This window comes from Eurytemora carolleeae, unplaced genomic scaffold, assembly GCF_000591075.1.
Source record: "Eurytemora carolleeae unplaced genomic scaffold, Eaff_2.0 scaffold80, whole genome shotgun sequence".
In the NCBI taxonomy this organism is placed as follows: Eukaryota; Metazoa; Arthropoda; class Copepoda; order Calanoida; family Temoridae; genus Eurytemora; species Eurytemora carolleeae.
This window is the reverse complement of record NW_019396141.1, coordinates 202,924-215,070: the sequence shown is the minus strand read 5'-3', so window position 1 is coordinate 215,070 and position 12,147 is coordinate 202,924. Positions and strand designations below refer to the sequence as shown.

Below are 12,147 nucleotides of genomic sequence, written 5' to 3'. Positions count from 1 at the left end.
AACAAATGTTCAAGATGTTATAAAAAAACTAGTAAATCACTTTTAGGTCACACTGTATAAAAATTCAGGTTAAACCCCGTAGTTTTAGTATTAAGAAAAGTCAATTTATTGTATTTTGTATTTGTATCTAACAACTTTGAGAACAAAATTGTAATTGGACGAATTTGACTTTAAAAAAACTATTTTACATAGTATTGTATAGTTAAAACATGCTTCTATATATATAGGTTTCTAAAGTTTCGTCTAAAGCCGTTGAATATTGCAATATTTTACTAGTCACAAAAACCGGTTTTCGTCATCGTAATGTCGACCTGTGACTGTGAGGATTGGAATTATTTTAATGTTCAATATATTATATATAATTTTCTGGTTGAAATCGATCACCTCTTTATTTATCAAGGACTTATACTAGATCTTGGATTTTTGATTTGATCAACTCTCAGATGAGCTAAATTTTTGCCAGCATTAATTCCGCTGTTTTTATCACGAAAATGTTTAAACGTAAAACTACGAACTGAGATCTAGGTTTTCCTCAATCATCTGAATATTAGCATCAACTGATTCATGTCGTGAACTGGGACAAGAACTGCTTTTAACTTTTTCTGTGCTGTTGCGATTGCTCGGCCGTTTAATACTGAAAATAGTAAATACATTACAAATATTGTTAATTAACTTTAAAACTAAACTCAAATAATATCGAAACATTTGTATTTAATATCAAATTATGCAATAATGAAATAATACATTTATTGATAAATTACCTAAAGATACTTTAACGGTATACGTGTTTTCTTTTTCAACCGCGTGGAAAAAGAACTTTTTTCTGAAAAAAAGTTAAGTTTAATTTTCTGATTTTTTTGTAAATTCGAAATTTCGGACGCTTTGATCGAAATTCTGAACAGAAGGTTAGGGATATGTCACAAACTTAAATTGTATAATCCCTAAATATTTACAACCTAAAGGTGTAAACCTTTGATATTTCAAACTTAAATTACTTGATCCAACATTATTCAGAATTTGAAATATCTCTGGTCTATAACATTGTGCTGCTAAGATATAAGGATTAGAGAATAAGAGTGTTTGGCAATTTTGTTCCATATTTCGATTAAAAGATACAAATACCTGGGTAGATCACCAGGCTTAATAACTCTTCCAGCTTTCCGGAAATAACTTTTGAATAGAACTTCTATTATTTCTATTGTATATATATATATATATATATATACAGGGAGTCCCAAAAACATCTGATCAACTGGTGTAAACTAGAGCCGTCTATCATTCTCGTAGCAAATCTTTTTTAAGCTTTAAGTTTTGGAATTCCTCTGATGCAATATACAGGAAGGGATTTCATAGATAATCAGATTTCAATCTATGATTTATCTTAAATACAAAGTTTACACCCCCAGGCCAAGTATTTTGGACCAGCTTGAACAAACAATAGAATTGAAAGGTTTTAAGAAAATCCACCCTGGATATCAGAGGTGCAGAGCATTAAAGTAACAAGCTAATGGAGGCCATACTGTAGAGAACAAAATTTTTTGAATTTCCAACATGTAACCCCGGATTTTCCTTGTCCGTAAAATCAATACTAGAGAGAATAGTCACATTCAAAAATTCATTACAAAATATAAGCTTGTAGTTTGTGTAGAATTAAAAGAAAATAGCATTATCTAACATTTTAAGATACAAATGTCGACATTTTTTAAACATAAGTTTCTATTTCCTGAAGAATTTGAGCTCGTCTTCCTTTGTAAAGAGAACTACTTCAACTGAATCCTAGTGGGTAAAAAAGGCATTAAAGGAATTATTTGAAGGTTTCAAGGTACTCACTAAATTGTAGTAGTAAATAAACCTCCAAAAATAATGAGTGTGGGATTATTTCTCCCTAATTCTAAAAAACAAGGAAAAGGAAAAGTTACATATTTATTGTTTACATTACATTTAATACAACTAGTGGTGGATTGTTAACATTTTTCGACAACTTTTAGAAATTAAAGATTTATTTTTAATGTTGAAAAAATAAAACAGGCTTTAAAGGGAGTGTTCGCGAAAAATAATATTTATAATATTTTATTTTTTTAGAAAACGTTTTCAACGGATTTTGAAAATTGCAAGTGGTGTGCGGCATTCTTAGATAGTTGCGTAAGCTACAAGAGAAACAAACAAATTAATTAAAAAATATTATAAAAGATAAACTATATCCAAATGTGGCGAAAGATAATCGATGAATATAGGTTGTAATATCTGAATGATTTGTTTGAAATTAAATTGATTTTTTACGGTCTCGTATGTTGCAATTTTCTCAATTTGTATGGCCGCTAAGTTATTCGGTATGAGACGTCTTTAACAATTTTCTCCTTATAGACGCAACAGATAGAAGTAAGATTAGTAGCGATCAAAAGCGCTTTTTTATCGCATTAAGCCTATACCCCCTTTCATTTTTCGCGAACACTCCCTTTAAGGGTTGTGAAAAAAAGATATAAGTTCTAAATAAATCGAGCATTTTTAAGCATTTTTTAAATTTGCGCCGATTTTTGACATCCTTTATGTTTGATTATAGCGTTTACTATTGTCAATCTTTTTAGTCTTTTCTTTGTAATGTCTGTCCTTGGTTCAATCTGTATAGCGTACATACCTTGTCTGTCCTTGGTACAATCTGTATAGCGTACATACCTTGTCTGTCCTTGGTACAATCTGTATAGCGTACATACCTTGTCAGTCCTTGGTATAATATGTTCAGTGTATATACCTTGTCTGTCCTTGGTACAATCTGTATAGCGTAAATACCATGTCTGTCCAATTGGTACAATCTGTACAGAGTAAATACCTTGTCTGTTCTAATCTGTACAGTGTACATACCTTGTCTGTCCACGGTACAATCTGTACAGTGTACATACCTTGTCTGTCCTTGGTACAACCTGTACAGTGTACTGTGTACATACCTTGTCTGTCCTTGGTACAATATGTTCAGTGTACATACCTTGTCTGTCCTTGGTACAATCTGTACAGTGTAAATACCTTGTCTTTCCTTGGTACAATCTGTACACTGTATATACCTTGTCTGTCCTTGGTACAATCTGTACAGTGTACATACCTTATCTGTCCTTGGTAAAATCTGTACAGTGTACATACCTTGTCTGTCCTTAGTACAATCTGTACAGTGTACATACCTTGTCTGTCCTTGGTACAATCTGTACAGTGTACAGTGTACATACCTTGTCTGTCCTTGGTACAATATGTACAGTGTACATACCTTGTCTGTCCTTGGTAAAAGCTGTACAGTGTACAGTGTACATACCTTGTCTGTCCTTGGTACAATCTGTATAGTGTACATACCTTGTCTGTCCTTGGTACAATCTGTACAGTGTAAATACCTTGTCTGTCCTTGGTACAATCTGTACAGTGTACATACCTTTTCTGTCCTCGGTACAATCTGTACAGTGTACATACCTTGTCTGTCCTTGGTACAATCTGTACGGTGTACATACACTGAATAGCATCCATCTTTCCAAATATATGCCGAGCTAGAAAATAGCAATTAAGTCTTCAAATCTGAAATATCTGAACTCAAGATTCAATGATTTACCTAAAGGGGATTCAGAGAATACCAGGACAACTTCCCCCTCATCTGAAAAAAATGTAAATCCCAAAAATACTGTTTAAAAAATGTCAAAAGTCTGTTTTTTTGCTTTTCCCATTTTATTTTGTCGGATTCATAGGACTGTGACGCAATTTTGTGTAAAAGCATGAAATCAAAATATTGAAATAGTTTTTTTTTGTCAACATTCATAATTCATTTACCTACTCCATTTTCAGACGGCATGCGCTCTAAAAACAGAAATAAATAAGATTTGTTTTAAATTGTTAGAGAATTAAGATTTCTGACATTACTTGGTTTGGTTAAGATTTTTGAAAAATCTTTCAGAAAAAAATAATTTTATGAATTTTTACGACGGGGCCACAAATAAACTCTGTTAAAATCCCATAAAAGACCAAAAACTCTTAAAATTTAATATTTTCTAAATATAAAAACCACCACATAGCTTTTTGATCGATTTTAATTATTTGAGTTAAATTTAAAAAGTTGTCGGTAGCCAGAATCTCTTCAGATTAAAAAACGCCAGACGAAAAATGATCTAAAGCTTTTTCTTAAAACGTTTGGATGAATCCCCTTAATATTACACTACTTTCATGGAACCAACTGGGGGAATAGGTTGGGTATCCTGTTCTAAAACTAGCTGTGAAAGGGGGGGTATGTATCCTGTTCTAAAACTAGCTGTGAAAGGGGGGGGATGTATGCTATTCTAAAACTAGCTGTAAAAGGGGGGGAGGGGTATGTATCCTGTTCTAAAACTAGCAGTGAAAGCGTGAAATAAAAGTTTAAAAGAAAAGTTTTCTGTTCCTAAAGAATGAATGATGGGCTGGCATTGATCTCTAAATGATTTATCAAGAAGAGCCATCACCCTGAGACAAGGAGCTAAACCCGAGGTTGCAGCCAACAGATCCAACAATAATCTATTAATATACAATTTTTTCAAACTTATTCAGTCATAAGAAGGCTTGGATCTTGCCTTTCCCTTTCATGGCAAGAGTAATGCAAGAGACAAATAAAAAGTTAGACATTTAAATAAACAAATTTTAAAATTTTGAAACCTGTGATCATAGTTTTTTATCAAAAATAAACAAGCAAAAACTACATTTAAAAAAATATAGAATGTAGAATGTAGATACCTAAGGTCTCTGTTATTGTAATAAATCTGATACATTTCTCCCATGAGTATCTTGGCAGTAGGGTTGTCCTTCCCTTCAGCTGCAGCAGCTACTCTCAACTCGTAGCTGTATGCTCTCATCATCCTGTAATAATAATAATTTTATTTTATGCCTAACTAATTTACGCATAAGAGTAACTTCTTTACTAACCAAATGAAAAGAGTAACTCTCTGAGTAATAAATTTCTTAATTAATTTCTTAATTACTAATTTACAGTAACTTTCTAGTTCTAGGTGTCTAAAAGAGAAAATTCCCGGAATTGATTTCGTTTAAATAGAGTGGCATGTCCGATTTACATTCACAAAGGTAGGTACCATGTAAACCTCTGATAAAAGTAAGAAACATATAAGGTTAACACAGTTAGATCGCATTCCCACGATGTAGGAATTATAAATTAGAGTTTGAGTGGATTAACAAAACAATCTCCTTGAATGATTAAAATAAAAAAATTCTTTGATGATTTAGATTTAAAAAAGTTCGTTGATGATTAAAATTTAAAAAATCCTTCATGGTTAAGTTAAATAAATTCCTAGATGATTAAAATAAAATAAAAAAAAACATCTTTGATGATTAAGATAAAAAATTTTCATGATGTTGTCTCGATGATTAAGTTGTGAAAAGCAAAATTATACCTTGCTAGTTTAATAGCTAAATTATACCTTGCTAGTTTAAAAGCAAAATTATACCTTTCTAGTTTAATAGCTAAATTATACCTTGCTATTTTAATAGCTAAATTATACCTTGCTAGTTTAATATCTAAATTATACCTTACTAGTTTAATAGCTAAATTATACCTTGCTAGTTTAATAGCTAAATTATACCTTGCTAGTTTACCCCAGAAGGGGCAGAGTAACCAGGCTATTGTAGAGAAGGTGGAAACAAGATAGAGTGCTAGTAGACCCAGAGCAACCAATAGAACTAATAATGTATAATTCTATTATATTATTATAATAAAAACTCTTAGATCATATATGTATATGCTAGCTATATAGGTTAGACGCCAGGACCAAATGGGCGGACATGTTTTGATGGAAAACATGGGTATCCCGGGGGGTAACATGAATAAAAAATAGGTTTTTTTTTCTTAAAAATTCAACGGGTACTTCAGCTAGTTACTTGTAAAACCCCTCCTTCTTCTGAAAAAGAGCAACCCCTGTGCCTAACAATATCCAGATACGGTAAAGTGCCACTAAATATGAGAGTTAAAGACGACCTAGCATCTTAATGAATACTAGCTTAGAAGCCTAGTTATGCCTGGATTTAAGTCAACCAACTCAACTTAAACGTGTTAAATCAAGCTGAGAACATTCCCGTGGTTCTAACGAGCTTCGCTATCATTCAAATTTGATGCAAATCAGTCCAGCGAAATCTAAATTTATGCAGTAATAACCAGAGAACTGTGGAATACAGAAGACGATATTAAAGTAAAGATCAATTGTATTTTATGACATGGTGTTCCAAAGCGAATAGTTTTACTACCAACTTATTGAATTATCTGTTTCTCGTGTTAATCGAACAATTTGAATTTTATGGTTCTTACTGTAGCAATGAAAAGTGTAATTAGAAAAATAGTTGAATTATTGTATATAGTCCTCGATCTTTCAAACCTGATAAATAGAACTGATGAGGTATTCCTGAACACTCATAATAAACCCCGTGAACATTACAGTAAACATTCTTATTTCAAAAATACAATAACAATAATAATAATAACAATAATGATAATTAATATAAACCAGGTAGGATAGGTTGAAACTAATCTCTTCTTAATATAAACCAGGTAGGATACTAGAAACTACTCTTTTTCTAAATATACACCAGGTAGGATAGGTTGAAACTACTCTTTTTCAAAATATACACCAGGTAGGTTAGGTAGAAACGGTACCCTTGAAACATTTAACTGTTCATCGAGTAGAGAGATTTTTCTATTGAAACATATCGAACTCTGCTTGAATTCCTCATAAACGCGACTGTACAGTCTGAACTCAAACAGCTGATCTGTTACTTGCGTAACTCGAAAGTAGATTGCCTGTTTTACACCAATAGCGTTTTCAAACATTTAAAAGTAGATTTTTATTTTTTGCCACTTTTAGAAAGTGATCTTTTTTAAATATATAACAGCTTGCAAACAAATGTTTAGCACTTAAACGCGTTTTAGTAGATTAATAGGGATATCCTTGACAAGTTGAAGGTTTAAAGGGTATCGTTGTTAATTGGGGGTGCTTCTCTTTTAATGGAAGGTTACTTAAAATTACGCAATTACAGCCCCTTTAAGAATGAAAATTATGACCTACCTTAAAAGACTCTCTAACTTCAACAGTTCTTATATTGTTCTCCAGTTCGTCATTGGATGTGATATTCTAAATAAATGTAACAATTGTTAACAAGTTTTCTTTAGAGTTAGAGCTGGGTGTGTTCCTATATTTTTAAAAAATAATCTGCCCCTCGTTCTAAAATGAGGGCCTTCAACTGGATCGTTCTTTCCTCGTTCGTTCTTTTTAATCCTATCATCTCCGTTCTGTTTTGTTACATTCTTTTTTTTTCTAGCCGTTTCGTTCAGAGGCAACATTTTCCGTGTATTGGAGCCAATGGAGTGCATTCACATGCATTATTACATTTTAATTATTAATACATATAAGTTAATAATCGGTTATTGCATGTTACCTCTAGATTAGAGGATGCTTCAGTTTTTAGTAGAGAATAGAATCCTTCAATTTGAATATTTGTTTTAAATATTCGAGAAAACAAGCGTTCAATGGCAGCTGAAAAAAGAAGATTTAAAAAAATAATGGATTTACTTTGGAAGTGTACATGGAAAATTGTTCCAGTAAACAATTTGCCTATTTAAACTCCAGAAATAAACAAACAAACAAACAAACATGGTCATACAAGTGTTCAATTTATCATCTATCAACCTCAACTAGGGTTTCCGGCAAACGAAACGTTTCGCGAAAAAATGCGACAATTTTCGTTCGTATTTGCACATTTTTTCGCGAAATTAAATAAAGCGAACAATGCGAAAGTTCGCAAAAAAAAATCGCGAATATTTCGCCTTTCATGAAAATATTTTCGCGAAAACCATATTCCGAATTATTTTTCTTCTTCCCGTAATAGATTTTATATTGTGTTTTAAGAAAGAGATTTTAACGGCCGAGAAGGCATTAATAACAAACCTATGAATTGGCTCCTAGTTGTTCTTAAATCTATACATTAGGTCGCTTTATACTTATATTTGGCGGTATATGCGTCTTGTATTCTCAAAATTTTGTCTTTTTTTGGTGAATTTTCGCAAAACTTTCGCTTCCATTTTAATTCCGTATTTTTGGCGAAATTTTCGCATTTATTATTTTGCGAAAACTTCGCATTTTTTCGCGAAACAGATTTGTGCGAAATTTTGCAAAAAAAAGCGAAAATTTTCGCCTTTTCACGAGGGAACGAAATGCGAAATTTTTCGCTTTTTTGCGAAATTTCGCTTTTCGCTGGAAACCATACCCTCAGCTAAGCTTTTGTTGTGTACTGCAGTGATTTGCAGTACTCTGGCGGAATAAATAGTGGGATTTACTGGAGTATGAGTCAACATTTTGCACCGTATTTTATGTACATATATGTGTAAAGCAGAAAAAAATCATAAAATGTACATTTTTAATATTTAAAGAATATAAACCAGAAACAATTATATCGCATAAATCTCACAAAAAGAGAGGATTCATTTGGTGTACTGTTCCGATTTGCCGTCGGTATAGTTATCAAGAATAGTGTACAACTTGCCCGGCTACCTAAAAGTGTTGAAATGAAAGAAGTGTTTAGTGATTTGTTTGTTTACAAAAAGAAGTTTTCAAAAAAACCTTTACATAAAGGGTTACCCACAAATTGTGGGATTTCAGAGACGACTGTACGGAATTAACTCGATCTGTTTCCTTATATTTAGAATTCCTTACTTTCTTTTCCCAATCATGAGAAAAGCCATAAAAAGACAATAATCATGACAAAATACTTAATTCAATCTGGGAAGAGTATTAGTCTGTCTTTACAGTCCTATCCGTAGTGGATAACTCTGTGCGTTACAAAATTTAATGGCACAAAATATTCTAGACGTTTATTTCTTCACAAATGATTGATATTTATGTACTAAATAGTTTATATTTATATACTGAACATTTTATATTTATTTGATATTTATGCATTGAATATTACCAAGTGCTAAAGCTGAGAGAAGAAGTATGTACGGGAAGTATAGCGTGAAGGTAGTAAGTGAGTTCATTGTACAGTATGATTTCACCCAGAAAGGATAAAAGCCTGCATCTTCCTCTTGGGTTGGATTACCCCCACACTGACCCGGCTGGAATTAAGTTTTTTTTTGTATTAAAGTAAAGCATACACTGCGAAAGTTTCTTTGTATGTCCCAAAAAAATATTTATTTATTGATTTTTAAGTTTGCTGAGAAATTGAAAAACAATCAAAGTATTATGCGCTTCTATCAAGATGGAATTGGAAGAGTTTATAGTCTAGTTAGGTTTAATTGGAAGAGTTTAGTCTAATTAGGTTTAACTGGAAGAGTTTAGTTCTAGTTAGGTTGAATTGGAAGAGTTTAGGTCTAATTAGGTTGAACTGGAAGAGTTTAGGTCTAGTCAGGTTGAATTGGAAGAGTTTAGGTCTAGTTAGGTTGAACTGGAAGAGTTTAGGTCTAGTAAGGTTGAACTGTTAGAGTTTAATCTAGTTAGGTTTAATTGGAAGTGTTTAGGTCTAGTTAGGTTGAACTGGAAGAGTTTAGTTCTAGTTAGGTTGAATTGTAAGAGATTAGGTCTAGTTAGGTTGAATTGGAAGAGTTTAGTCTAGTTTGGTTGAATTGGAAGAGTTTAGGTCTAGTTAGGTTGAACTGGAAGAGTTTTGGTCTAGTTAGTTTGAATTGGAAGAGTTTAGTCTATTTAGGTTGAATCGGAAGAGTTTTGGTCTAGTTAGGTTGACCTGGAAGAGTTTTGGTCTAGTTAGGTTGAATTGGAAGAGCTTATGCCTAGTTAGGTTGAATTGGAAGAGTTTTGGTCTAGTTAGGTTGAATTGTAAGACATTAGGTCTAGTTAGGTTGAATTGGAAGAGTTTAGGTCTAGTTAGGTTGAACTGGAATAGATTTGGTCTAGTTAGGTTGAATTGGAAGAGTTTTGATCTAGTTTGGTTGAATTGGACGGGTTTAGTCTAGTTAGGTTGAACTGGAATAGTTTTGTTCTAGTAAGGTTGAATTGGAAGAGTTTAGTATAGTTAGGTTGAATTGGAAGAGTTTAGGTCTTGTTAGGTTGAATTGTAAGAGATTAAGTCTAGTTAGGTTGAACTAAAAGAGTTTTGTTCTAGTTGGGTTGAATTGGAAGAGTTTTAGGTCTAGTTAGGTTGAATTGGAAGAGTTTAGGTCTAGCTAGGTTGAATTGGAAGAGTTTAGGTCTAGCTAGGTTGAATTGGAAGAGTTTAGATCTGGTTAGTTTGAATTTAAAGAGTTTAGTCTATTTAGGTTGAATCGGAAGAGTTTTGGTCTAGTTAGGTTGAATTGGAAGAGTTTTGGTCTAGTTAGGTTGAATTGGGAGAGTTTAGGCCTGGTTAGGTTGAATAGGAAGAGTTTAGATCTGGCTAGGTTGAATTGGAAGAGTTTAGATCTAGTTAGGTTGAACTGGAAGAGTTTTGTTCTAGTTGGTAAAAATATTTATTTATTGATTTTTAAGTTTCCTGAGAAATTGAAAAACAATCAAAGTATTATGCGATTCTATCAAGATGGAATTGGAAGAGTTTAGTCTAGTTAGGTTTACTTGGAAGAGTTTAGGCCTAGTTAGGTTGAATTGGAAGAGTTTAGGTCTAGTTAGGTTGAACTGGAAGAGTTTAGGTCTAGTCAGGTTGAATTGGAAGAGTTTAGGTCTAGTTAGGTTGAACTGGAAGAGCTTAGGTCTAGTAAGGTTGAACTGTTAGAGTTTAATCTAGTTAGGTTTAATTGGAAGTGTTTAGGTCTAGTTAGGTTGAATTGTAAGAGATTAGGTCTAGTTAGGTTGAATTGGAAGAGTTTAGTCTAGTTTGGTTGAATTGGAAGAGTTTAGGCCTAGTTAGGTTGAATTGGAAGAGTTTAGATCTAGTTAGGTTGAATTGGAAAAGTCTAGTTCTAGTTAGGTTGAACTGGAAGAGTTTTGGTCTAGTTAGTTTGAATTGAAAGAGTTTAGTCTATTTAGGTTGAATCGGAAGAGTTTTGGTCTAGTTGACCAGAGTCTAAAACTAAAGAACGAAAAGATTTGACTTAAATCTTAAGTTCATGGTTAAATGCCACTTCTGACTTAATTTAAACCTGAACTTTAACCGCGAGGTTAAATATTTAACCATGTGGTTAAATATTTAACTCGCCGAAATCGATGAGTGAAAATTTAAACACAGGGTTAAAATCTTGAAATCCCGCAATCCCGATTTGTCCATCATCATTCAGCGGTAAGTGGCATTCAACTAATTACGATATATTTAAAAGTAAAAACCTTGATTTAATAAATTTCACGTTTTAGATTAATTAATGTTTGCACGTAAATAATTTAAAATTTAAAAATCAGCTGATTACCAATAGTTTCGTAATAATTCTTTTCTCTGATTGGTTCAGATTTTCCCGGGAAATTCAAATTTAAAATTGAGAAAGTTAGATATTTAAATAGCTACTCAGAACTTTTACAGAACTTTTAACCTCGAACTTAAAATTCGCGCATTCTTTAGTTTTAGACTCTGGAAGAGTTTTGGTCTAGTTAGGTTGAATTGGAAGAGCTTATGCCTAGTTAGGTTGAATTGGAAGAGTTTTGGTCTAGTTAGGTTGAATTGTAAGACATTAGGTCTAGTTAGGTTGAATCGGAAGAGTTTAGGTCTAGTTAGGTTGAACAGGAATAGATTTGGTCTAGTTAGGTTGAATTGGAAGAGTTTTGGTCTAGTTAGGTTGAATTGGAAGAGTTTTGGTCTAGTTTGGTTGAATTGGAAGAGTTTAGTCTAGTTAGGTTGAACTGGAATAGTTTTGGTCTAGTAAGGTTGAATTGGAAGAGTTTAGGTCTAGTAAGGTTGAATTGGAAGAGTTTAGTATAGTTTGGTTGAATTGGAAGAGTTTAGGTCTTGTTAGGTTGAATTGTAAGAGATTAAGTCTAGTTAGGTTGAACTGGAAGAGTTTTGGTCTAGTTAGGTTGAATAGGAAGAGTTTAGGTCTAGCTAGGTTGAATTGGAAGAGTTTAGATCTAGTTTGGTTGAATTGGAAGAGTTTTAGGTCTAGTTAGGTTGAATTGGAAGAGTTTAGGTCTAGCTAGGTTGAATAGGAAGAGTTTAGATCTGGCTAGGTTGAATTGGAAGAGTTTAGATCTAGTTAGGTTGAATTGGAAGAGTTTAGGC

General features: G+C 32.7%; 1 protein-coding gene across 1 annotated transcript; it reads right to left on the bottom strand.

The window, feature by feature from the left end:
• Positions 1–536: 536 nt before the first annotated feature.
• LOC111696181 (uncharacterized) lies at positions 537–6,829 on the bottom strand. The gene is made up of 12 exons (XM_023465732.1): positions 6,776–6,829; positions 6,378–6,447; positions 5,592–5,688; positions 4,732–4,854; positions 4,403–4,515; positions 3,802–3,828; positions 3,587–3,628; positions 3,451–3,524; positions 1,724–1,776; positions 1,123–1,170; positions 762–823; positions 537–634 (listed from the first exon to the last, which is right to left on the bottom strand). Exons 1-12 carry the CDS (start codon positions 6,827–6,829, stop codon positions 537–539), a joined length of 861 nt encoding a protein of 286 aa, XP_023321500.1.
• Positions 6,830–12,147: the final 5,318 nt, after the last annotated feature.